This window comes from Natator depressus, chromosome 3, assembly GCF_965152275.1.
Source record: "Natator depressus isolate rNatDep1 chromosome 3, rNatDep2.hap1, whole genome shotgun sequence".
NCBI classification, from domain to species: Eukaryota; Metazoa; Chordata; order Testudines; family Cheloniidae; genus Natator; species Natator depressus.
Genome location: NC_134236.1, coordinates 143,710,184 through 143,736,238, shown reverse-complemented (window position 1 = coordinate 143,736,238; position 26,055 = coordinate 143,710,184). Strand labels below are relative to the sequence as shown.

Genomic DNA, 26,055 nt, shown 5'->3' with positions numbered 1-26,055 from the left:
TGTCTGAATATGGGTTTTTGGCTCAACCCTTTTACTTTACTTACATTCCTCTTAGAATAGACTGGAGACAGTTCCTGATCTACCTCAGACTTGTAAAACAATACAGTTGATTCCTTGCTGCTAGAAAATCTTTGTAATTGTAAACAGAAAATCTAAAACTGCTTAACTATCTGGTTCCATGTAATAAATACTTATATTCAGTCCCTTAAATTGCGTGCATTTTGTGTGTAATAGAGAATGATTTGTTTACTTCTAACTATTGTGCTCAATAATGATTCAAAAGAAGGGGGCACCATTGACCTCAATCATATCAAGGCCTGCTGAAAGTTAGTATATGCAGAAACTAATATATGAACATATATTAATATATTACTAACAAACCGGTTTACTTTTATTTTAGATTATTGAAGATGGCACATCTGATGTCCAAGCTTCAGAAGAAACAGCTGAGACACCTCCATTTAATGAGCAATATCCATCAGGCACCCTTAAACTTCAATATAACTTTAATGCTATCAAACAGCAGTTCACTTGTGACTTGCCTGATACTAAAGACACCGATGAATGTGACGCAGCTGAAGGGGATGGAGAGCTTTTCATGTCTGAAAGCAATTTTACTTTAATATTAGAAGGAGAAGAAGGTGAAACTGAGTCAGGAGACCCTACGTTAGATATGTCTACTAAACCAGTTAGCACAAAAACAGAGGACAAGCATATGAATCATGTAGGCAATATTGATAACCAAGAGAACATTACGAATTCAGTGCCCACTGTAACTAGTGATCAGGAGTCTCAGAATATTGCAGAGCCATTCCCATATGTGCCTGAACCTGTTAAGGTAGCTATTGCTGAAAATTTATTAGATGTAATCAAAGACACAAGAAGTAAAGAATTCATTTCTGAAGTAGTGGAACAGTCTGTTCATGAAAGTATACCTTTAATGAGCAAAATGGTAACTAGTTCCCAGAAGTCAGTAAAGACTCCACTAACAACTGGGCAGGAAGCAAATGCAGATAATGCCAGTGTTTGTCAAGTAGACTATGTGGTGACACCTAAACGTCCAAGGGGACGAAAGAGAAAAAATCTAAATATCCCCTCAACAGATGCTCAACAGCTGTCAAATGCAGGCAGACCAGATCTGTTGGGACCGTGTACCCTGAGGAGAAGTGCTAGGCGAACAAAAGAAACTTCTGCGATTCATGAAGGTTCTCATCTTGATTCTGATGGAAATTCTCAAGATCAGCAAATATCTCAGATCCCTGATACTCCTAGGAGAGGCTCCAGGAAAACTAGGGGGAATCATTTAGAAACATCAGACAACATTCATTCTATTGGACAGTCATTACAGATGGTTGGTACTCCAAGGAGAAGGTTAAGGAGAACCAGGGAACCTGCATCAGTACTTTCTGAACAGGCTAATGAGGAAATTCCTCTTGCTGAAGAAGCAATTAAGCTACCTGCTACTTCTAAAAGGACTGGTAGAGGTGCAAAACGTTCAGTAGGGGATCAAGAAAATAGCCAACTTTTTACTGATCACAAGGTAAAAATGGCAGTTAGTCCCAGTAAAAGTGGAAGAAAACTAAAAAGTGTTAGTTTACAGCTTACTGAAAACATCATTACTGATCAGGAGACAGAGCCCTATGAGCAGCAGCTGCCTGTGCCAACTAGAAGAGGCAGGAGGAAAAAGACTAGTACATCATCAGAAGTTTCAGAAAATCGTGAGCTTGATACATCTAAGCCTTCTCATCATCAAATGGAACTTAAATCTTCTGTAACTACTAGACGAAATATTAGGAGGACACTAAATCTGCCTGCAGGTACAGATTCTATACCCACTCTGGAAGACATACATTCAGAGGAGAGAGAGAAAATGCCTGATACCCCCAAGAGAAGAGCAACAAGAGTTACACCTGCTAAAGTAGAAAAAACAGGTACTGGAAAACCCACTCTAGAGAAAACACCTGTTCAGCCAGTTGAGGCATTGGCTGCAACCAGGACTTCAGCAAGAGCTGGACATAGAAACAGAAAGAGGCAACTACAGTCAGTATCAGAGGAAAGCACAGAGGAAGAAGGCTTGCCTCAAGGAACTGATTGCAGTCCTTCTTTGCTAGTTGCAGACCTAACTGAATCAAGACTTGATGAAATGGAGAGAACTTTAGCAGTTCATGGTACTCGTGTTACAAGGACCAGATCCAGCAAAATTGGCATGCATCAGAAGCTCTCCCTAGAGGAAAATGAGTCCTTCTTTTTCTCTCCCCCTCTCACAAAGCTTACAAAGAAATCAAAAGGTACCTGAATTATTTTCTGACACAAAATAGGAATGCTTACAATTTCATTCTTGCCTGTCAGCTACATGAAACATATTTTGAGCACAGTTTTATGTAAGGACCGTAATCATACAAAAGTTAAGATTCATATTGAAGGATACAATTCTTTTTTTTTACTCATGTCTAAGAGTTACGGGACTCGGTTATTATAGAAGCCTCTCAATATGAGGGAGTTGAAATATCACAAGTCCAGTGGAATGAAACTTAGTCTGATCTTTTGTCTTTGTTTTTAATTTCTGTCTAGCTTAAGTATTTCAAATCATTAATTTCATTACATACGCCTGCCTTTTGTTTTTCATTTGTGGAAGAAATAGTGTGTTACTCTCCCAAATTCTATGTAAAGTTTGAGTTCCCCTACTTGTAGCTCCAAAATGAGATGAATCTCAGTAGATTTTGCAGCTCTTCAGTATGTGATTGTCCTTCATGCATCTTGTGTGCTTTGATTGGTTGGGAAGTAGTTATGTGTTAGCTTTGTTATCCCAGAACTAAAGAGTTAATATGTCACTGAAATGATGAACAGTTCACACCTATCAAAGCCAGTGTTTCAGGTTATCTGGATACCCAGAAACAGGCATCATTGGATTAGTTTTTATCTGGCTCACATTTTGCAGTAAGACTTGGGAGACCAAGATGCAGCCGTTATGGGAAAGTACCAGAACTTTGAGCTTCCATGGGACAGCCCAATTTGACCCTTGTTTTAGATTTAAAAAAAACAGATTTTTACTGGGATGTAATCTTGGTTTTGCTATTCCGTGCTTAAATATTAGTTGTATTTTTATCTTTCCCCATCATTTGTATTTACATTAACTGTACATTTTGTCATTGTAGCTGAAAAGGCAGAGCATCCGGTACAGCTCAAGGATTTAGACCCAGAGTTGTCTTCTCAGTTTGTGTTCTCACCCCCCCTTTTGAGGTCGAGGAGGAAACATGTATCCAGTATTTCACGGATTGTGAAAGAATTGGTAAGTAATATTTGTAATTACTTCCTATCAGTTTCAAGCTTTTCTCTGTAACTCTTTTACAAACTATATTCTTTAATTATGACTGTCGCAGAACCCTGTTCTGTAAAACCATAATGTTTTTACAAGAAAAATTTAAAATAAATCAATTAAGTTAAAACTATTTGGCTTTATTCTTGAGAGTTAATTATAATTAATACTTGCAAAAATAAATCTGAATATATTTAAACTAAGAATAAACAAACCTTTGAGCGATATTATGGTGAATGAACTCCTAATATTCAAATCTGAATTTTCAGATGTTGGTACAATACTTCTGATGTAAGGGAAAATAACTGCTAATGTCTTAAGAAATGTGGACTTTGTATTTTTATCAGCATTCTCCTTCAGTAATAATAGAACTGAGGAAATAATTGATTTTTTTCAGTTTGGTCACAAAACAAACCAAATTAGTTCATTTTGAACCGAAATTGAAATCTTTTTTGTTTTTTTTTTTCCCCCTGGCAGAATGAAAAAGCAAAAAAAAAAAAAAAAATTCATTTGAGTCAAACAAAACACCTTGAATGTCTATTTGAATTGACATTTCTTTTTGAAACAGCTTGACTTTTCCATCGGGGGCGGGGGATTTTTCTGGCCAAAACTGTTAGCTGAATTCGGCATGAATTCATGGATAGTTTTGGTGCACTGAAAGATGCATTTTTGGCTAATTTACTATTTGCCCAAAATAATTTGTAATGCTCTATTGAATAACCATTCTCATATAAATCAGATTTTAAAACTGTTTGGGAGTAAGCATGTTTATAAATCAGTCAGCACTCCTTAGGAATGGGAGGGCGTTTATAGTATAAATCATGTATGTTTTCTGTTGCTTTAACACAGGAGTTACCAATTAAAGAAGAGGATAACAAAACAGTAGAGTTTGTGGGAAAGCAGAAAGTGAAGCGAAGAAGAGCTACAAAATCAAAAACACAGAAAGCAAGCAAGTATGAAATGCTTAATACTGTATCATCTTTACAAAAATTGCATGAAAGTGCAAAAATTCTTCATTCTAGGTTTAGGAGGTAAACTTGCAAAGTCTATAGTTCACTCCATACAGTGGAGAGGAGCGAATAGAGAGAGGTTTTCCAGCAGGAAGCCAAAGAACTGCATTTTGAGGACATTTGAATTCCTTGTTTTACAGTTTTGATGGCTCTGTAAGCATTCTCCTGAACAAACTGGTTTAAAAGCACCAGAAATCCTTTGAGAGTATTCATTCACAGTAAATTTGGGTGGGAAGCAATATTGGTAACTGCCAGTTTGAAATATTGATATAAATTTTCTGATACTGTAGAGCTGCTGATTTTTAGCTAAGTGAAAATGAATTCTTGAGTTTATCTTTGGGCCCCTTTGTGTGCAACTGGGTGTCCCATGTCCACTTTTGTTTAAATGGTTGGGGAAAATTACTGTGCCTCTTGATCCATTTATTGTTGGTTTGTTTTTTTAATTATTTTCAAGGCTCAAATATATCAATAGTTGCATTTCCATTGAACAGAATTCTTTTTCTGGAATAAAGTCTTTTTTCAGAAGTAAAGCCTAAATTGCTCTCCACCCACCTGAACATTTCAGGACTTGTATTTAGGACTAGTTTGGCTTTCTGTATCAGGTAAATGAGGAAATTATGCACGGGGGTCTTTTTAATTTAATTTCAGTAAGATTTAAGACCATATAGATGAAGGAAAGAGCCCCTTGCAGTTGGAAAACTGAAGAAGGAAAGTTTAATGATGGTTTAGCATTTTTAAACGAATATCATAAATATTCTTGCTACTTCTAGCAAAACTTCAATTTTATAAACATAGGGAGTACAATGAAAGGAACACTTTAGTGTATGCCATTGTTTCAAGCCATATATTCCAATTTTTTTAAGTCTTCTGTTTCCCAGTATATAAACCAGTTCTCCTCGATGGGGCACATTTTTTCTCTCCAGTACCTTTGGACCAGAATCCACTTGGTCAAGTACAGCCTTATTTATTCTATAGTTGTGTATACCTTTTTGCCTGCCCTCCCCTCCCTGATGGCAGAGTCGTAGTCTTCCCCATTTCCTCCTCTCTAGCAGCTGTATGCAGATTAACTCTAGTCTTTCTTTTTTTGCTGCTCCAATCAATCCCTGACTATGTCCTTAATTAGAGGCATAGTGGTGACAATAGACCTAAATCAGGAACAAATCTGATATGGGACACTTGAGATATGGGACAGTTGACCTCATTTAAGCTCTCAAGAGGCATAAATTTAAGGCAGTATAATCTCATGTTCCATCAGGAGCTATTTATTTGCCTTTTTATCTTCCTGAAAATTATGATCTTCCAGTTACTCTTTTGATTGTCAAGAGCTTCAGTCATAATGTTAATGTAGTTATACATGGAAAAATCTTACTCTTTACATGAAGTTATTAGTATAAATTGTAAGATCCTGCTTGATCATAGAATTTCTTTGGTGTGGAGGGGACTATAATTTTATTTGTTTTAATTTAGCTTTTTGGCTTTGTTTCTATCAAAACATCCAGAAATGTGGTTTTGGGGGCTCTTTGTTTTTTTTTTGTTTGTTTGTTTGTTTGTTTTTAAAAAGCATAATGTAATCTAGTTGGGACGTGTCATTTCTTGCAGAACCACAGGGAAAGAATGTTCTTGGTCACCTCCACCAGTGGAGATTAAGTTCATTTCTCCGTTTGGAAGTCCTGTGGATGGGACAAAAAGCAAACAGAAAGAAACTGCAGAAACAGCAGAAAAGACTCTTCGAAAGAACAAAAAGAGACTGTCTAATTTCCCAAAGCCAGTTGTACGCCGGAAGATGCTATAACTGTTTTTTAATTTGTAATGTACACCACTGTTTGTAAAGTCATCAAAATTGTGTGGATTATTAAAAAAAATCATCTAATTTGGAAGAGAATAATTTATATAAATTATTGTAAAATTTCATAAACGGTCTTCAATAAGTAACTCCATATGGAGTGTGATTTCTTCAGTCAATGCAGTTTTTCTATTTTATATTAAGACTTCATACATTTATATATGTAAATACAGCTTATTTTAGGAATGTTAAATAAAAATGTATACTTCACAATATGCTTATTGTCTGCTAGCTTTTTGAGAGGGAATAATGGTTTGAGTGGACCAAATTGCTTGAGAACATCGTAATGTTGTCTCGCCATAATTACTAACCCTCCAATATTAGGCCAAAACTCTCTTAAAAAATTTGTTTATTCTTACTATAATGATTAAAAATTTAAAACCTGACAGTTGTTTTAAATTTTATAGAAAATGTTTAACCCTTTGGCACCAATAATTGGGATTGTAGAACACAAGCTGCTAATTCCTTACATCATGGTTAAAATGTACTGTATTGAAGTCCGAATGTAAACAATTGTATTGAACCTGTGCAATATTTTTTTTGTATTTGTCTTAAACTTTGGGAAAGCTGCTCTTGAGTTTATAAAACTAGATCACACCTCAGATGTTTCCCTATTTTTTTCAATTTGCTGTGTCAGCATAAACTTAGCTATATAGGTGCTTTGGTATTTTCAATTATGTGCTATAGGATATACATTTAAAGGGACATTGCCTATATAAATTTGGACCAAATTTGAAAAAAAAATTTTTAGCAAACTTTAGAGTAATAGAAATGCTACCACAATTTAAAATAATGAACAATTGTCTGTGAACCTACATGCTTTTACAGTGTTCAAAATGAACACATCGTAGCATTGAAAATCTGTTAGTGAAACTGACTTCAATTATTTTAATTGTCTAAGCTGAGAGCAATGCAAGAAGTATGCAAAGATCATAGTTACAAACCAGATTTTTGTACAGCTATTTCACTGATTATCTCAGGTGGCTGTGAAAGTGTCCCTTTAAAGACTAAAATAGTATGAACAATAGGAAAAAGCTATTCCTTTTTCACGCAGACTTGGGAAGTGCTAGTCTGGTCTTTTAATATAGCAGTCTTAATTCTTTGAACAATTTAGGTGATATTTCATATATGTCAATTCATATCCAGGTGCAATTTTGAAGACTTCAGAACAGTGAAACCTGAAATTAAACTTTTTCAGTTAGTGAAAGCTACTGCAATTACTTTAAGAAATAATTTATCAGGTAACTAGTATCTTGTACACAATGAGAAAATATTAATAATTAATAGACTGACCTCATAAAAAAGAAACAGCTTCCCTGGCTGTGCTTTTGATTTCTCAAAACAGGCTTTCTCTAGAGAAGGAGTTGTATTTACTTTAAATGTTTTTCGGCTTTGGAATATCCTGGGAAGAGTGCAAGTAATAATAGCATGCCAAGCATTGACAGTGTGAAAGTGGCAGTACGCGTGAGACCTTTCAGTCAGGTTAGTAGTTACGTTAAATTTTATTGTACTTAGATTTAAATTTTAATAGGCTCTTAAGGAAAAAAGAGGACGCTCTTAACATGTTAAGAGTGTAATGCTTTGTACCTAAATTAAGTGTACAGAAATACAGTGAAATACTTAAAAATGAATACTAGGTAAAGGAGCAAACTACTTAAAAAGCAAGTGACAGCTAACTTTTTTTTTTTAAATCAACATATGTTCCATGTACCAAACCAAAATGTTTTGTAAAAACCAAGTGCTGAAATCCCTATTAGAATAGAATGAATCAAATCGTAGTAAGCATGGTGTTAGCTTAACAGGGTTTTAACATATTCTAGTTATTTGTCTTTTCCCCCCAGTTTGAAAAAAAATTCACTCTAAATAAGCACAGCAAATGATGGTACATCAAACTGCTACATAAAATGTTTAACGATTTGACTGAGTATTAAAGAATTTGTAAACTATTTTATTTTCAAACTGGTTCTAGTAAAGTGTATATAGTTTGGCAACACTTAGTGTTTGCTCTATTTGGTGGTGATTGGAGTAACAGTATTGACCATATTTGGACCTGGCATTAATTTTGTAATTTCGTAGAAGCTTTAAGATACAATAAATTTGCTTAAAAGAGATTTTGCCAAGATAAATATCATATATTAAAATCCATTTATTTTGGACTATTGAAACTTTAAAACACATTATTTGAACTTCGATGGCATTGATCAGGACTGTACTATCACAAAGAAAGACAAATTTTAAGGAGGCATTTGAATTAAGGGAGTACCAGGCATAGAGTACACGGACAAATGGTAAAACAGGATTTCAGATGGGAATGTTGGGAGGGGAGATATAGAAGGAAATTAGAGCAGAGATCTAGGCATTGGTAGATTGTGTGGTATCCTGAAGGGTTTTTTTGAAAATTGAAGTTGATTATAAGGGATTCTTCTGCCATTATAGGAAATCCAACTCCTTGAGTGGTGGTAACTAGGTCAACAAAAGCATTTTTCCATCAACCTAGCTGTGTTTGCACCAGGGCTTAAATTGGTATAGCTATGTTGCTCAGAGGGAATGATGCTGATGCTGATTAAGATTTTAAGTGTAGACCAGGCCTGATTCAACACTGAGGTTGCTCGCAAGTGTATTGCGGAGGATGATGATTGTGTCTACAGTGCTAGGAAAGGAAGAGGGGAGGGGTTATGTTTTCATTATGGGATAGTATCAGGGACATAATTCCCACTCTTGAGATACAGATTTCAGGAGACCTTTCAGGAGTAAACATGAAAATTCCTCTGAATCACTCAATCTAATTCACCACTAAATGGAAGAATGCTTGGCTCCCAGCATCTGTTCCTAAGCAGAAAATTGAGTCACTTGGCATGGGATCTGGCATTCTTTTAGATTCTCCTTCCTGAAAGGAAGAACTTGAGCTCTCAAGGACACTCCCTTATACATCCTTTCCAATTCAACATCAGTTGATGAGGAATACTGAGACTTGAGAGACAAACACCCATGTCCTTGCAGACTGTAACCCAAAAGGGAACATTAGCTAAGAAGAGACATTACCCTGGGGGGTGGGGGATTTACCCTTCCATAAGGCAAACAGACAATTAGCACAGAAAAAAGACGAAAAAGCATCCCTACTTTCCACAAGCTCTAGCTCCTTCTCCAAAGAAGGGGACCTCTGTTCTTTGGATAAGCCTAAATCACAGAAGGAGACCGCATTCTTTCCCAGATACACGTTTTAAAGTAGGAGAAGGAAGGAGGTGGCTTCTTCTGAGTTCCAGCCATGGAGAGAAGATGAGCAAACTAAAGCCAAGGGCTGATACTTTCTTGTTATGGATGGGAAATATCTTTCAAAGAGGTCATTGAGGAGGAATGGTAAAGGCAAGCCCTGAATTCAGCAGGATCCCTAAAACGCAAAGAATTAAGCTAAAGCGAACTAAGGGCACTTTTACTTCTGAATGAGTGTGTTCACACAGTGGTTTAATGTACTTTAATTCACATTAACTTCACATCTTCGTTAATTCGTCTTAACTTTCCTGAGCATCCCTGTATGGACAAGCCCATGGAAAGCAGGTGATCGTTCACAGCAAACCCTCTATCAAAATTCTCAGACTCCTGGCTGATTAAAGACTTCTATCAAGTTTATAAGGACAATAATGATATGTATAACAGTTTCAATCTTCATTTGACTGATTATGAATTACTGTGTGAATGCTGTTGATAGTCTGGATGTTTCTACTTGGAAAAATCTGCCTACAGACAAAAGCATCTTTGACCTCTTGTCAGTCAAGGTCAAAAAGAAATGTTGATCAGTTTAGGATCATACGATGTAATATGCAATAATCAAAATGCAAAGGAATAAGCTTTCCTTTACTGTCTCTCCATTTTTGTGTGAACCTTCTGTTCACTGAGCAGAATTTTAGTTGTAAGAATATTAGTGGGCGTAATCTTGCTCCCACTGAAGTAAATCAACAGGGTTGTGCTCTTTGAGAAAGAGATGTACTTTTTCAGGATGTACTTTTGAGAAAGAGCATATTACTCCTGGGAGAATTCTGCTCTACTGTGCGTGTGCATAATTGAGCCCCATATATTTTTAATTTTTTGCGCAGAAAAAAGCTTCTGCTGAAATGTTGCTGTAGTTCCACCTTTTGCCCATCAGAGGGCACTGTGGTGCTAGAACAAAGCAGCAACTCCCTGCCAGCAATGGGGGGGAGAAAAAGAGGGGGGGTCTTTGCTGTGGGGCAGGTCAGGAGACAGGGGTTATGGGGAGACATACAGCGTGGGGTGCTGGGGACTGTGGGGGGGATCAGACGGGCTCATAAGGGCTAGTGGGGGAGGACAGACGGGGGCAGCGGCTGAATGGGAGTAGAGGCACAGGGCCACGGGGGAGGGAGGTGCAGGGCCACATGGGGACAAGGAGAGGGGGTACAGGGACACACGGATGGGGTGGCTGGGTGGGGGGCACAGAGACACATGGGGATGGGGGAGGGCGTGCAGGGCCATATGGGGATGGGAGGAGTGGGTGTCTGAGTGGGGTTGGAGGGACGCATGGGGATGCAGGAACACATGGGGACAGGCAGATATGCCTGACTTAATGGGAGAGGCTAGGGGTCAGCCCGGGTCTGCATGGAGGAAGCTCCCTAACAATGCCTCCCCACCCGGCCAAAAACCTGTTCCATACTTTACCTACCCATACCCAACAACCTTCCAAGTTCACACCCAGGCTCCTTTCCAGCAATTTACTTCCCTCTCCCTCAGCTCTTCCATTATCCCTGATTCCTCAAATCCTTTCTACTGCTTCTGAGGTGTGCTGGAAATAGTTTTGTATTGTAGTTTAAATGAATTATTACTCAGAGTTCTGTATTAATATGCCTAGTAAGGAATCTATTTGGGAATGAAATCTATCATAAAACATTTCCTGAATCTTTTTTGTCTGTATTGTTACAGACATACTTGACAGTTATTTTGAAATAAATAACCAAAAAGAATTGAAACTGGTGTGATTTATTTTGTGGTGTTTTGACAAATAAAATATATAGATTTTTTTCAGAATTTTAAAATACTGTGTGTAGACTTTTTGTTGCAAGATTTTTAATTTTTTGGCGCATAATTCCCCCAGGAATAGCATACATAGTGTACCATTCTTTGTTCTGTTATGGCCATACCTACAATAGTGAAGGATTTTCCAACAATAGCTTATCAACATTAATGGCTGACATGTTTACAAAATCAGGAAAAAAGCAAATTTGGACTTGGTTACAGATACTATCTTTTCCGTTCAAATCTGTTTCTATGGCATTTATTCCCTGATTACAGTTAAACTACATTTATCTTGTTTGGTTCAAGAGAAATTTTGTGTAATTTTGTGAAGTTAATGTATTGGACCTTTTATGATGAATATGTTGTGTTATGTGTCCCAGTCGTACACATTCTCCATACCCAAATAACTACAAAACTCCTGTTGATTTTACTTGGAGTTCCACATACAAAGGGCTTGCAGGATTTGGTCCAAAATATAAATTTTGAGTAAGCAACTAGAACTGCTACTGGTTTGATAATGTGATTATAATTTTGATACAGAGGGAGAAGGATGCATGCAGCAGGTGTGTGATTTCTATGAATTCCAGCAGCACAAGCATATATGATCCTAAGAATCCAGGGCACATTAAAACCTTTACCTTTGACCTGGCTTACTGGTCCCACAGTGGATTTCTAAAGGATAAAGATGGCATGCTCGTTTCATCTGGATCCAACAGCAGATATGCAGGCCAGGTAAAATGTATTCAGAGGGCTATTTAATAGCACTTCCTGCCAGTATAAAATGTTAAACAACTCACTTTGTTGGTGATTGCAATTGTTACAATTCCCAAGAGTGGAACTGAGATGAATTATCTGTATCTACTTAATGCATGTTTCAAGCCAACATCTAAAGCTACTTTCCATTTTTATTTATGCTTCCAGTTTCTGGAACTCTTAATATTTGAAGTACCTTAATATGAAGTATATATTTGTCATAATTAAACCAGACTTTCAGTTTAAAATAGTAATTACTAACCTCTGTACTAACTAAATAGCAGTGCTTTTATGTGTGTGCATGTCAAGGTGGATTGATTTAAATTGAAGTGAATCAATAAGCCAGAAGCCTTGATTTTAAATCATGGTTTTAATCATTTTGTTTTGCATTTGTGCTCTTAAGTTATTTTCCTAAAGAAAGGAAACCATTGGTTCTTAACCTTTAAAATACGTTGATTTGCAATTAAATATAGCCCTTCCACAAAATCTGGTGCTTCTTTTTGCTAACCAGGAGTATGCACGATATAAACATTTATTTAAGTAATTATTTAGCTTAATTTACAATTATTCAGATACTTTGTTTTTACATTTTTTGTTATGTTATAAAATAGTGAATGATATTTAACTTTTTTCCTTGTGATTTGTGCCAAGGTCTTTGGATGGATATTTTTCAAATACAGCAGTTCTTAACTAATAAACTAAAATAACTCAGATGTGCTGGATACATAAGGGAAAAAAAAACTTGAGAAAATTTATCAAAATATGACTTGCATTAATAACTGTTTTATTAAACAGAGGAGGTATTATCCGTAGGTTAGTGAATTGAATTGATTGTTTCTGGTTACCATGTCCTTCAAGATATTAGAACTAGTAGAGTTCATCCTCAGACATAGTTTTTATTCATAGATTGGAAGAGGGAAAACAAGATTTTTTTCTGCTTTTGTTGTCTCATTGGTTTCTTCATTTTAATGAACTAATCATTGGACTGAACTAGTTGAATAAACTGAAATTAAGAAAATATTCTCTGCACCTGTAGAAGAGGCTACTGCTGTGAAAAGCTGGTTTAGCACTTCAGCAAATTCTGATTCCAGGTGCTTAGCCAATGACCTCAACTAGTTCAATTGTTTTGATTTTCTTTAAAACTTGGCTGCAGACATATAGTACTTAATATTGTTTTATTTAAATTATTTTAAAAGATTATAGTAAATTTAGGCCTTGTGGATAGTTGTCACTTCAAATTTAATTTTAATTAGGTTTATTTTTTTTAATTAAACCTGTATTTTAAAAAAATTTGGAGGGCTGGGGGGTGTTTAATCATGGTGTTGGGTTGTTGTTTTCTTTGTATCCCATTCTGGTGCATGTGTTTACATTCTCTATTAGTAAAAATGTCTCCTTTTAGAGAGAGGTCTTTCGTGACCTTGGTCAAGGAGTTCTGGACAATGCCTGGCAAGGTTATAATGCTACTCTCCTAGCATATGGCCAGACTGGCTCAGGGAAGAGCTATTCTATGATTGGATATGGTGCAAACAGAGGCATAATTCCAGTTGTGTGTGAAGAGCTCTTCAAACCAATTCAGAACCAGAAGAACAATCAATATCAGGTATGGTGTACACTGTTTTGTTTTCAAGACCCCTCCATTTATGCTCTCAAATTCAAATTTGGAAAAATGCCATTGCCATTTTAAAACTAACTTCCAGCGATAATCAAACATAATGCAAAATAACAAGTGAGCAGTGTTGAATTGAGGGGCTGATCTAAAACAGGAGAACATGAACCTGTCCCAGTAATAGCTAACTTAATCCGGGCATGAACACTTTTTTTTGTTTTCACTGGGTATGACTTTTTAAAGTACCGAGGTAACTGAGGCACTTCTGAAAACTTTACCTACTGTCTAGTCCAGGGGTGGGCAAACTTTTTGGCCCAAGGACTACATCTGGGTATGGAAATTGTATGGTGGGCCATGAATGCTCATGAAATTGGGAGTTGGGGTGCGGGAGGGGGTGAGGGCTCCGGCTGGGAGTGCGGGCTCTGAGGTGGGGCCAGAAATGAGTTCAGGGTATGGGAGGGGGCTCCAGACTGGGACTGGGGTTTGGAGGGTGGGAGGGAGATAAGGGCTGGGGCATGGAGTTGGGACGCAGGAGGGAATCGGGTGCAGACTCCGATCAGTGCTTACCTCAAGCAGCTCCCAGAAGCAGCGGCATGTACTCCCTCCGGTTCCTACGTGGAGTCGCGACCAGGCAGCTCTGCATGCTGCCCTGTCCGCAGGTGTCGTCCCCCAGCGGGGGCAGCACTTGGGGCAAGGGCAGTGTGCGGAGCCCCCTGGCTGCCCCTACACATAAGAGCTAGATAGGGGACATGCTGCTGCTTCCGGGAGCCACGTGGAGTGGGGCAAGCCCCTGACCCTGCTCCCTGGCTGGAGTGCCAGAGCAGGGCAAGCCCTGGACCCTGCTCCCCAGCGGGAGCTCAAGGGCCAGGTTAAAATGTCTGGAGGGCCGGATGTCGCGCCCCCCCCCCCCACAAGGCCATAGTTTGCCCACCCCTAGTATAGTCACAACCTATCTTTTCCACACAGAAGACTACACATTTGAACAGTTACCTACATTTTGAACCTCTACTTACCTACTCCTTTATCTTAGCTGTGCCTCTCCTCAAATGATACAAGGGAAAAGTCTAACAAACAGGCATCAACAGACTTTCCAACCCTCACTACTGAAGGAAAGGAATAACTTTTCTTTTAGTCATTTAAATTGTCATTTATGTTTTGTCAAACTTTTTATATTCAATAGAAATAATGGTCCTAGCATTGCAGCACAGGTTTTGCGATTATTAAATTCTCCCACGTCATCTGTGTCCAACCACAAAAATAGTTTCTATTTTTTCCTTCTGCTCTGGTGTTCCTAATAATTTCTGCATATAACAGAGTAGAAGAGCTTCATAGACTCCAGTAACCATGAGTGTTAGCTTTCACTAGTTACCATGAATAATTAATAGGAACCTGATAGCTCCTTCTAGCTATATTTGAATCTAAGGTGCAGAACACTTACACCAGCTGCTATTCCTCTCGGTGCCTCAATAGCTCAACCTCTCCCCATCTATTTCGGAGTGGTTTGCATCTAAGTTGGTGCTAGTAGAGATCTGGTTCTGCATGCGAGCACAGGAACTGCAGTTGTTGCTGCCCCTTACATAGACATTACCAGGGGGAATCTTCTTGAATTTCCCCACTTTGTTAGGTGCCACATGTGGGTTTTCCACTCTCTGACCTGATGGCAGCAGTAAACTTGGAAACTCATCTATTACCACCGCATTCACCATAATGAAGTGGAAATGCAAAGGCTATTTGGGACTACACTAACATTATGAAACTTTCTCCTCGTTATTGAACAAACAAAAGTAACTCCATACAAGTTAAGTGTGAAAAACTGTGTTTATGCACGATTAAGGCTGCAGTTAAAATCTCAAAATTTAGGAAGTGCAACAGTTAAGGTTCCAACAGCAATGCTTGCTTGTTCAGGCTATGCATAAATTGTGTTTTTCCATTTCTGGTTTCTGAATGAATGTGGCTGGAATATATTGCTGTTTATTTAATAAAATGTGTACCGAAAATCATACAAGTTTGCCACATTGCCAGATTAATGTCTGAATCTTTACCGCTTGCACTTGCTGAATTTTTCTCATAACCATAACGTTGCAAGAATGAAATTTTGTAACTATTAATATCTAGTGTAGTTTGACGAAAAATGATTTATTAAAGTCCAACATTTTCATCTTAAAATGGATAAGCTAATATGGAGTTTTCCTAAGACAAGCTGAGGAGACAAAGGCTATAGATGGAGGAGGGAGGTTGGGGATTCATAGAAACGGGAGTTAGGAGAGAGCAGTGTGGATCTGGAAAACAGTCACACAAACCAACTGTACGCATGGCTTATGCATTGACACAAGATATACCAACTGTCGGTTTAGTTTGAGACAAATGGTTTTTTTGTACAGACAATCTGTGTTCCTTTTACTTAGAGAGAACTGTATATCAAAGGTTTGCTTTTTTCAAGAGAACTTTTTATCTCCCAGCTGTTTCTTATCTTTGCAGGTTACTTTCAGTATGCTGGAAATTTATAACGAGCAGGTAATGGTGTTGGTATATCACGCTAATACTGAATCTTAATCTTTTTCCATTTGTTTATTTACTAACTTACTTGTTTTAAGTTCTCAGGCCTGGTCTACACTACACAGTTAGGTTGACGTAAGAGAACTTATGTCGGTCTAATTATGTCAGCGCACACACTACAGCCTTGTGCCACCTATGTAAGTGCCCTGCTACACTGATATAACTCCACCTCCACGAGAGACATAGTGCTAATGTTGGTGACGTTAGGGTGAGTAGAGTGCCCTACAGTCCTGAAGCCCTGCTGTATATACTCAATTTTTATCAGTCTAGTATCCTGCTGCCAGAATCTTTCCCCACTGCAGTGAAAAGCGCTCACAGTGGGGAGGCAGTGGGGAAAGGTTCCGGCAGCGCTCCACTGCCGGAGCCTTTCACTGCCACGTGTAGCTACACACTGTGGTGGCAAGTCTGGACGCAGCCTGCCTTTCACCGTGTTGCATAGCTACATGTGTAGCACCTGTATTTTACATGCCACCGTAAGTGTAGACGTAGCCCAGCAGTTACTCTACAATAAAGAACCCTCAGTGGGAGGAAAATGGTGTGTCGCCAACACCACTGCTAGCTCTTCCTCTTCCTTCACTTGAGGGAGCCCCCACCAGACAGGCATCCTGACTAGAGGCTTCCACCCAGGCTCTGGTCTTGACTTGTTGGGAATGCAGCCTGCATGTCCCTGCCAATGAAGCAGGCAGTGGGAACTATCTGGTGTGAGAGGTGTCTGTTGGTGGAGTCCCTCATAATGAACGTAAGGGTATGTCTACACTACAGTATTAGGTCGAATTTATAGAAGTCGATTTTTAGAAATCAATTTTATACAGTCAATTGTGTATGTCCCCACTAAACGCATTAAGTCTGCGGAGTGCGTCCTCAATAACGTGGCTAGCATTGACTTACGGAGCAGTGTACTGTGGGTAGCTATCCCACAGTCTCCGTTGCCCATTGGAATTCTGGATTAAGCTCCCAATGTCTGATGGGACAAAAGCATTGTCGCGGGTGGTTTTGGGTACATGTTGTCAGTCCCTCCCTCCCTGTGTGAAAGGAACAGCAGACAATCATTTCACACCTTTTTTCCTGGGTTACCCGTGCAGATGCCATACCATGGCAAGCATGGAGCCCGCTCAGCTCACCGCTGCTGTTGTGAGCATTGTAAACACCTCGCATATTATCCCGGAGTATGTGCAGAAATGAGCTAAGAAACTCCAGCATGAGGACAATTGTGATGAGGACATGGACACAGATGTTCCTGAAAGCATGGGCTGTGGCAGTTGGGACATCATGGTGGCAGTGGGGCTGGTTGATACAGTGGAATGCCAATTCTGGGCCCGGCAAACGAGCACAGACTGGTGGGACCGCATAGTGTTGCAGGTATGGGATGATTCACAGTGGCTGCAAAACTTTCGCATGCATAAGGCCACTTTCCTTGAACTTTGTGAGTTGCTTTTCCCTGCCCTGAAGCGCAGGAATACCAAGATGAGAGCTGCCCTGACAGTTGAGAAGCGAGTGGCATTAGCCCTGTGGAAGCTTGCAATGGCTGACTGCTACCGGTCAGTTAGCAATCAGTTTGGAATGGACAAGTCTACTGTGGGGACTGCTGTGATCCAAGTTGCCAGTGCAATCACTGACGTTCTGCTATCAAGGGTAGTGACTCTGGAAAATGTGCAGGTCATACTGGATGGCTTTGCTGCAATGGGGTTCCCGAACTGTGGTGGGGCGATAGACGGAACATGTATCCCTATCTTGCCACTGGACCACCTTGCCAACCAGTATATAAACCGCAAGGGGTACTTCTCAATGGTGCTGCAAGCACTGGTGGATCACAAAGGACGTTTCACCGACATCAGCGTGGGATGGCTGGGAAAGGTGCATGACGCTCGCATCTTTAGGAACTCAGGGCTGTTCGAGCAGTTGCAAGAAGGGACTTACTTCCCAGACCAGAAAATTACCATTGGGGATGTTGAAATGCCAATAGTTATCCTTGGGGACCCAGCCTACCCCTTGCTCCCATGGCTCAGGAAGCCATACACAGGCACCCTGTACAGTAGTAAGGAGCAGTTCAACTATAGGCTGAGCAAGTACAGAATGGTGGTAGAATGTGCCTTTGGATGTTTAAAAGCTCGCTGGAGCTGTTTGCTGACTAGGTTAGACCTCAGCGCAACCAACATTCCCATTGTTATTGCTGCTTGCTGTGTGCTCCATAATATCAGTGAGAGTAAGGGGGAGACGTTTATGGCGGGATGGGAGGTTGAGGCAAATTGCCTGGCGGCCGATTTTGAGCAGCCAGACACCAGGGCGATTAGAAGAGCACAGCTAGGTGCACTGCGCATCAGAGAGGCTTTGAAAACCAGTTTCATGACTGGCCAAGTTACAGTGTGACAGCTGTGTGTATTTCTCCTTGCTGCAAACCTGCCCCCTTTGTTGATTTTAATTCCCTGTAAGCCAAACACCCTCCCCCCATTGATCACAGCTGGCAAAGGAAATAAAGTAACTATTGTTTTGAAACCATGCATTCTTTCTTTATTAATTTAAAAAAAAAAGTGAGATAACTGACAAGGTAGCCCGGGTGGGGTGCAGGAGGAGGGAAGGGCAAGGCCATATTGCTTATTGTAGCCACACTACAGATCAAAACTCTATGAATGACAGCCTTCTGTTGCTTGGGCCATCCTCTGGAGTGGAGTGGCTGGGTGCCCGGAGCCTCCCCCCCCCCCGCGTTCTTGGGCATCTGGGTGAGGAGGATATGGAATTTGGGGAGGAGGGCAGGCAGTTATACAATGGATGCAGCGGGGGTCTGTGCTCTTGTTGGCTTTCCTGGAGCTCCAACAGACGCTTCATCATGTCCGTTTGCTCCCCCATTAGCCTCAGCATCGCCTCCTGCCTCTGCTCTTTGTGCTAACTTAATGCCTTCCTGGCCTCTGCCATTGAATGCCTCCATGCTTTAAGCTGTGCCCTATCAGTGCGGGAGGACTGCATGAGCTCAGAAAACATGTCATCGCGAGTGCTTTTTTTTAACCTTCTAGTCTGCGATAACCTCAGGGACAGAGACGATAGGGGGAGCATAGAAACATTTGCACCTTGGGGGGAGATAAAAAGGAAGAGTAAAATTTAAGATGATACATTTCTGAGAACAAAAGGGAGACTTTCACAGTGAATCAAGCAATTCACAGCACATGTGCTTTAAGTACAAGGTCGCATTTTGCCTTTTATATTGAGCGCCTGCCAGTATGGTGACACATCACACACGGCTGGGCAACAGAATTTGGTTTCCAGGCAGCCATGGTAAGCCTTTTGGTACACTGGGTTGGCTTCTTCCGCCTTCATGACATGTGGGAATTGTTTCAAACTGCAGCGCCCGCCTTTCCCGTAGCAAGCAATGCCGGTTGGGTTTCACATTTAACAGGAGGGGCTGCGGTTTTCAGGTGGATGTGCAGCACACACCTCTCCGCGCCCCACCGCATGGCTATTCTCTGGGATGATCCCTTCACCCCTCCCCCCGTCGCATGGCTATTCTCCGGGATGATCCCTTTTAGCTAAGCACAAACAACCCTACATGAACGGGGTCTTTTTACTGTTCCCTTACAAAAAATTCCCCTGTTTCAACCAGGTGACCATGAATGATATCACTCTCCTGAGGCTAACACGGAAAGATAAAGACCGAATGTTGCTTGAATGCGACCAAAACCCAGGACCATTCGCTGCCATGCTTTGTGCTGTAATGATTCCAGACTACTTGTCACTGGCTTGGTGTGGTAAAGCGTCCTAATGTGGAGGACGAAATAAGGCAGCCCTCCCCAGAAACCTTCTGCAAAGGCTTTCAGAGTACCTCCAGGAGAGCTTCATGGAGATGTCCCTGGAGGATTCCCGCTCCATCCCCAGACATGTTAACAGACTTTTCCAGTAGCTCTACTGGCTGCGAATGCATCCCAATTCTTCAGGGAAAATCAAACATTGAACACTATGCTTTTAAACCCTGTACTGTAGTTACAAATGTGCACTCACCAGACCTGCCTTCTCTGGCTTCAGGGTTGGGGATCCCGCCTTGGGAGGGTATTGGCTCCAGCGTGATGAAAAGGTCCTGGCTGCTGGGGAGAACGGATTCACTGCTTGCCTGCTGCACATTCTCCTCCTCCTCTTCCTCATCCACAAAATCCTCCTCCCTGTTGCATGAGACCTCCCCCCCCCCCTTTGCAAGTGTCCACGGACAGTGGTGCAGTAGTGGTAGGGTCCCCCCCAGAATGCCATGCAGCTGATCATAGAAGCAACATGTATGGGGCTCTGACCCGGAGCGACCGTTTGCCTCCTTTGTCTTTTGGTAGGCTTGCCTGAGCTCCTTGACTTTCACACGGCACTGCTGTGTGTCCCTGTTGTAGCCTCTCTCCACCATGCCCTGTGCGATTTTTGGCATATATATTAGCATTTCTTCTTTTTGATCGGCGTTTGGCCTGCACAGATTCTTCTCCCCATACAACAATCAGATCCAGTGTCTCCCTGTCGGTCCATGCTGGAGCTCGTTTGCGATTCTGGGGGGACTGCATGGTCACCAGTGCTGCTGAGCTCGTCACGCTGACCAAACAGGAAATGAAATTCAAAATTTCCCAGGGCTTTTCCTGTGTACCTGGCTAGTGCATCGGAGTTCAAAGTGCTGTCCAGAGCAGTCACATTCGAGCTCTCTGGGATAGCTCGAATTGCATCTGCACTACCCCAAATTCAAACCAACAAGGTCGATTTTAGCGCTACTCCCCTAGCCGGGGAGGAGTACAGAAGTCAATTTTAAGAGCCCTTTAGGTCAACGGAAGAGGGTTGGTTGTGTAGACCCATTCATTTTAAAATCGACCTAACGTGGCTAAATTCAACCTAACCCTGTCGTGTAGACCAGGGCTCAGAGAGTTGCAGGAGGACAGGATTTATCTGCGTAGCTTTCAGGGGTATGAGGACTTTATTGCCAGAATGCTTGTGGAAACATCAGGGATGCAGAGAGATGTTAAGAGACCTGGGTAATGAAGAAAAGGTTTTGATCTTTCTAATTCATATTTTAAGCACCAGATTGTTAGATTGTGGTGATTGATGCCTAATTCCAGACTAAAATATTCTTAATTTCCTACTGCATATGACAAGGGTTAGTGCCTCCAGAATATGAGAGGTTACTAATATAGAAGTCTAACAATCAGAGGGGATGAGTTTAAACTCTTATTTCCTTTATTTGGTTGTGGTATTGTCAAATGTCATGTTTCATTCATGCATTGTGACTTTGTGTTGTCTGTTTTATCCTGAATTTTGCAAATGGGTTATTTCTATTGATGCTATTTAGAAAAACCCATGGGCTTAATTCTGCTAGTACTCTGTGCATGAAGAGTAAGTAAGTGCATGGAGAGAAAGATAGGTAGTTCCATATTCAGAATGCTTAGAGGATTGCCATTTCATATTAATGTGCAGAGAGTAACAATTCCATACATATTAAAATGACAGTTGTGTTATATATTCAAAGTAACGAGCATTTTCACCAACTAGATGTGGTTTTATGATGTGCCAGATGGTAACAAACAGTATTTGTATAGTTAATTGCTTTACTGCTTGCTACCTACAAAATCACGCTATCGTTTCTTGACTTTGAAAGATATTTTCCCTTCTTTGTTTGCATGTTCTTTTCAATCACTACATAGCTGTATCCAGTAACACATTTTGACTGTAAATGCCTCTCCGTAGGTAATAGATTTACTATCTGAAACCAAGAAACCCGGTGGCCTCAAGGTTAGAGAAGACCAGCAACAAGGCTTTTATGTGGATGGTTTGAAACTGGTGCCTTGTGACAGCTACGCACAAATTGAGAGGTTAATGGAACAAGGAACTAAAATAAGAACCACAGCTTCAACCAGCATGAATGCTACCAGCAGTCGATCTCACATGGTCATTACCATCCAATTCAAACAGGTTCAGTATGAGGAAGCCCTATTTCCACTATTCAGAATATTTGTTTCACAAGATTAAAATTCTTATTTAACTAATTCTGCAAGAAAGGTTAAATTCACAAGGTAAATTCTCCTAAGTTCATTGCAGACACAAATTCAAAGCCCCTTCATTTTCCTTATATGCTTTGACCACATTTCCTAGTATGTTACAGTAGGTGATCTTTTAATAGAATCTTAAAGCAGTGGCTCTCAACTTTTCCAGATGACTGTATCCCTTTCAGGAGTCTGATTTGTCTTGTGTACCTCCAACTTTCACCTCACTTAAAAACTACTTGCTTACAGAATCAGACATAAAAATACAAAAGTGTCACAGCACACAGTTTCTGAAAAATGGCATACTTTCTCATTTTACCATATAATTATAAAATACATCTATTGGAATATAGATATTGTACTTACATTTCAGTATCTATATTGTTCTAGGTACTATACAGGTCGTATGAAATTTTAATTTGTACTGACTTCACTAGTGCTTTTTATGTAGCCTGTTGTAAAACTGGGCAAATATCTAGGTAAGTTGATGTACACCCTGAAAGGCTTCTGTGTACCCCCAAGGGGTATATGTACCCATGGTTGAGAACCACTGTCTTAAACTGTTTGGGGGTTCACTTACGTTAGATAATAGCATAGAGAGTACACTTATAAAGTTTGTGGACGATACCAAGCTGGGAAGGGTAGCAGGTGCTTTGGAGAATAGGATTAAAATTCAGAATGATCTGGACAAACTGGAGAAATGGTCTGAAGTAAATAGGATGAAATTCAATAAGGACAAATGCAAAGTACTCCACTTAGGAAGGAACAATCAGTTGCACACATACAAAATGGGAAATGGCTGCCTCGGAAGGAGTACTGCGAAAAGGGATCTGGGGGTTATAGTGGATCACAAGATAAAAAGAAAAGGAGTACTTGTGGCACCTTAGAGACTAATCAATTTATTTGAGCATAAGCTTTCATGAGCTACATCAGATGCATTCCGATGAAGTGAGCTGTAGCTCACGAAAGCTTATGCTCAAATAAATTGGTTAGTCTCTAAGGTGCCACAAGTACTCCTTTTCTTTTTGGGAATACAGACTAACACGGCTGCTACTCTGAAACTTGTCAAGATAAAAAAGTCAGCAGTGTAACGCTGTTGCAAAAAAAGCAAATATCATCCTGGGATGTATTAGCAGGAGTGTTGCAAGACACGAGAAGTAATTATTCTGCTCTACTCGGCGCTGATTAGGCTTCAACTGGAGTATTGTGTCCAGTTCTGGGAGCCACATTTCAGGAAAGGATGTGGACAAATTGGAGAGAGTCCAGAGAAGAGCAACAAAAATTATTAAAGGTCTAGAAAACGTGACCTATGAGGAAAGATTGAAAAAATTGCATTTGTTTAGTCTGGAAAAGAGGAGACTGAGGGAGGACATAAGTTTTCAAGTACATAAAAGGTGGTTACAAGGAGGAGGGAGAAAAATTGTTGTTCTTAACCTCTTTGGATAGGATAAGAAGCAATGGGCTTAAATTGAAGCAAGGGAGGTTTAGGTTGGACATTAGAAAAAACTTCCTAACTGTCCGGGTGATTAAGCACAGGAATTAGTTGCCTTGGGAGGTTGTGGAATCTCCATCATTGGAGATTTTTAAGAGCAGGTTAGACAAACACTTGTCAGGAATGGTCTAGATAATACTTAGTCCTGCCATGGGTGCAGGGGACTGGACTAGATGACCTCTCAAGGTCCCTTCCAGTACTATCATTCTGTGATTTGGAAATAATTTGTAATTGCTGTAGTTCTCACTGCTGTGATCATCCTTACACAGAGCTGTATGTGACAACAGGCCTGTCACTATCAAGCTGGTTGCAGGGAGTTCCTCCTTACATGGACTCAGATGCAGATGGAGCTATAGGAGTTCAGGCATCGGATTGCAAAAGTGATGCTGCTGTCACAAATGGCTTATTGCAAGGATAAGCTCCACTTGTGCCAGCCATGGCATTCTTTGTCCACATATGCACAGATGAAACTACAACTGTGTCTGGCCATCATTTGCTGGAATTGCAACAAATTCCCAATGCAGGCAAGGCCAAGATTATTGCAACCTCCTTTAGGTGTCCGTTGTTCCAGTGTGTCTGAGTATGGTATTTGTGTTGCTGGGCAAGTCTTGCTTTGACCTGTCTTTTAGCAAGTATTATTTCAAAGGCTTCTTTGAACTTCTATATACTTGCCTTCTCTGTACACTGTGGTTTGCTCCCCTGCTGATGCTGGTTCATTGGTATGGATGTAACTCTTTGTATCACAGCTGAATTTATCTTCCTAACTCCACCCCTTCTTAAGTGTCTTGCTTAATTTTTACACAAAAGTTCATTCTCCTTGAGCCATAACGTTACTTTCCATATTTTCAATAATTCTCTGCTTCTTAATGCCAGTACATAATCACAATATATTTACTCAGACTATTCACAGAGATTTTAGGTTACCGTACCTTGCTGTGATTTTAAGGATATGGCCTAATACCTCATTTTCCTTTCACTGATGGAATTTCTTTCAGATTTTTCTAGATGAAGATATCACCAAGCAGTCCATTATAAATCTGGTGGACTTGGCAGGAAGTGAAAGGCAAAAGTCTTCAGGCTCTGAAGGGGACAGACTGAGAGAAGGGACACGTGTAAATCTGAGTTTAACCACCTTGGGAAACGTCATCAGGTACAACAGGGACCTTTCTGCAAGTGGCACATAAGCAGTGTTTGTCTGTTCAAAAGGTAGGAATGGCAGCCTTCCCTCAGTTTGTATCTTCTACCTAGTAAGCTAAACATAATTCTTTGCACTTCCACAGTGCATACCATGGAGCAATCTGGAAACCCTTTATAAACATTAATAAATTAAGCTTCACAACATCCCTGAGAGGTAAGTAATTTTATCTCCATTTTAAAAGTGGAGAAACGGAAGCACAGAATATACATTGACTTGCCTATGAGCTCAGCGTCTGGGTCAGATCTGGGGAGAGAAATCATGATGTGCTGCTTCACTTGGTGGTTAGTCAGAATTTTTTAAAGCAACCAGTAGTTTTGCGTGTCTCAATTTTCAGGCACGCAACTTGAGACGCCTTTAAAATGCCCTGATTTTCTGAGGGTGGTTGCTTAGCACCTTTTAAATAAATCAGGTGCTTTTAATTCAAATGGAGGCATCCCAAGTTACTAGTTTTGAAAATCTTGACCATTATTTTTATAGATTAGCTAATGTATGATTATGGTACCACGAGCTAATGTAGTGAAGCGTCTACACAGGTACAGCTAGTGAAAGCATTTCTCCTTGTTCTTTAGTTAGATTTATAGTCAAGAGTATTGTTTAACCCTTTACTCACTCAATCATTTTTCCCTTAGTGCTCTGGCTGAGGTGGCTATGGGGAAGAAAGTGTTACACATCCCATACAGAGACTCTGTTCTAACAAAACTCCTGCAGTCGGCTCTTGGGGGGAACAGCAGGACTATCATGGTAAAGTTGACTGACTTGCTCAGAAATTGGGTTCTGGTATTTTTTTATTAAAATAGGAGCACAGTGGGCTAGATTCCCAAAGGAACTTAGGTGTGACAATGCTCAGCATCATCATGCCTAACTTCTAGGCACTAGAAAATCACTGGGATTCACAAAAGCCTGGGCTAGGCACCTCAGCTCCCTATAGGATGAACAGGGGGAGAGAGAGAAGTGTGACAGATTTCTGTTACCAATCTGCCTGAGGTGTCAGGTGATCAGGCTTAGGCCACAGGATCGTTAAGGGAGGAGATGACACAACACACCAAGTGTCTATGTTTTAAAGCTTTATTGATAAAATAATAAAATAACGGAGTGTGATGGGTACTCCCCATGTCACTCAGAGGAAGGAAGAAAGCATTAGTTCCCAAAGCCCTAACCCACTTTCATACTCACACCCACACTACCTGAGGCTGGGCCAGGCCTGGGTGTAACATAAGAAGAAGAGGGGGAGAGGTGGACGGGAGTTCTGTCCTGTGCGCACAGGTCGTCCAG

The 26,055-nt window shown here is 40.4% G+C and overlaps 2 protein-coding genes across 3 annotated transcripts in view; both read left to right on the top strand.

The window, feature by feature from the left end:
- Positions 1–6,260, top strand: part of AHCTF1 (AT-hook containing transcription factor 1) — an 82,349-nt gene extending 76,089 nt beyond the window's left edge. For both annotated transcript variants that reach the window (XM_074948952.1, XM_074948953.1), the window contains exons 33-36: positions 401–2,288; positions 3,156–3,289; positions 4,166–4,269; positions 5,926–6,260. In XM_074948952.1, coding sequence (XP_074805053.1) covers positions 401–2,288; positions 3,156–3,289; positions 4,166–4,269; positions 5,926–6,118 — 2,319 coding nt within the window. In that variant the 3' untranslated portion in view covers positions 6,119–6,260. The remainder of the gene's footprint in view (positions 1–400; positions 2,289–3,155; positions 3,290–4,165; positions 4,270–5,925) is intronic.
- A 1,319-nt stretch (positions 6,261–7,579) lies between these two features.
- Positions 7,580–26,055, top strand: part of LOC141984535 (kinesin-like protein KIF28) — a 60,784-nt gene continuing 42,308 nt past the window's right edge. The window contains exons 1-7 of the mRNA XM_074947613.1: positions 7,580–7,651; positions 11,732–11,923; positions 13,344–13,544; positions 16,029–16,064; positions 21,798–22,022; positions 24,581–24,735; positions 25,413–25,524. Of these exons, the coding sequence (XP_074803714.1) occupies positions 7,598–7,651; positions 11,732–11,923; positions 13,344–13,544; positions 16,029–16,064; positions 21,798–22,022; positions 24,581–24,735; positions 25,413–25,524 (975 nt within the window). The 5' untranslated portion in view covers positions 7,580–7,597. The remainder of the gene's footprint in view (positions 7,652–11,731; positions 11,924–13,343; positions 13,545–16,028; positions 16,065–21,797; positions 22,023–24,580; positions 24,736–25,412; positions 25,525–26,055) is intronic.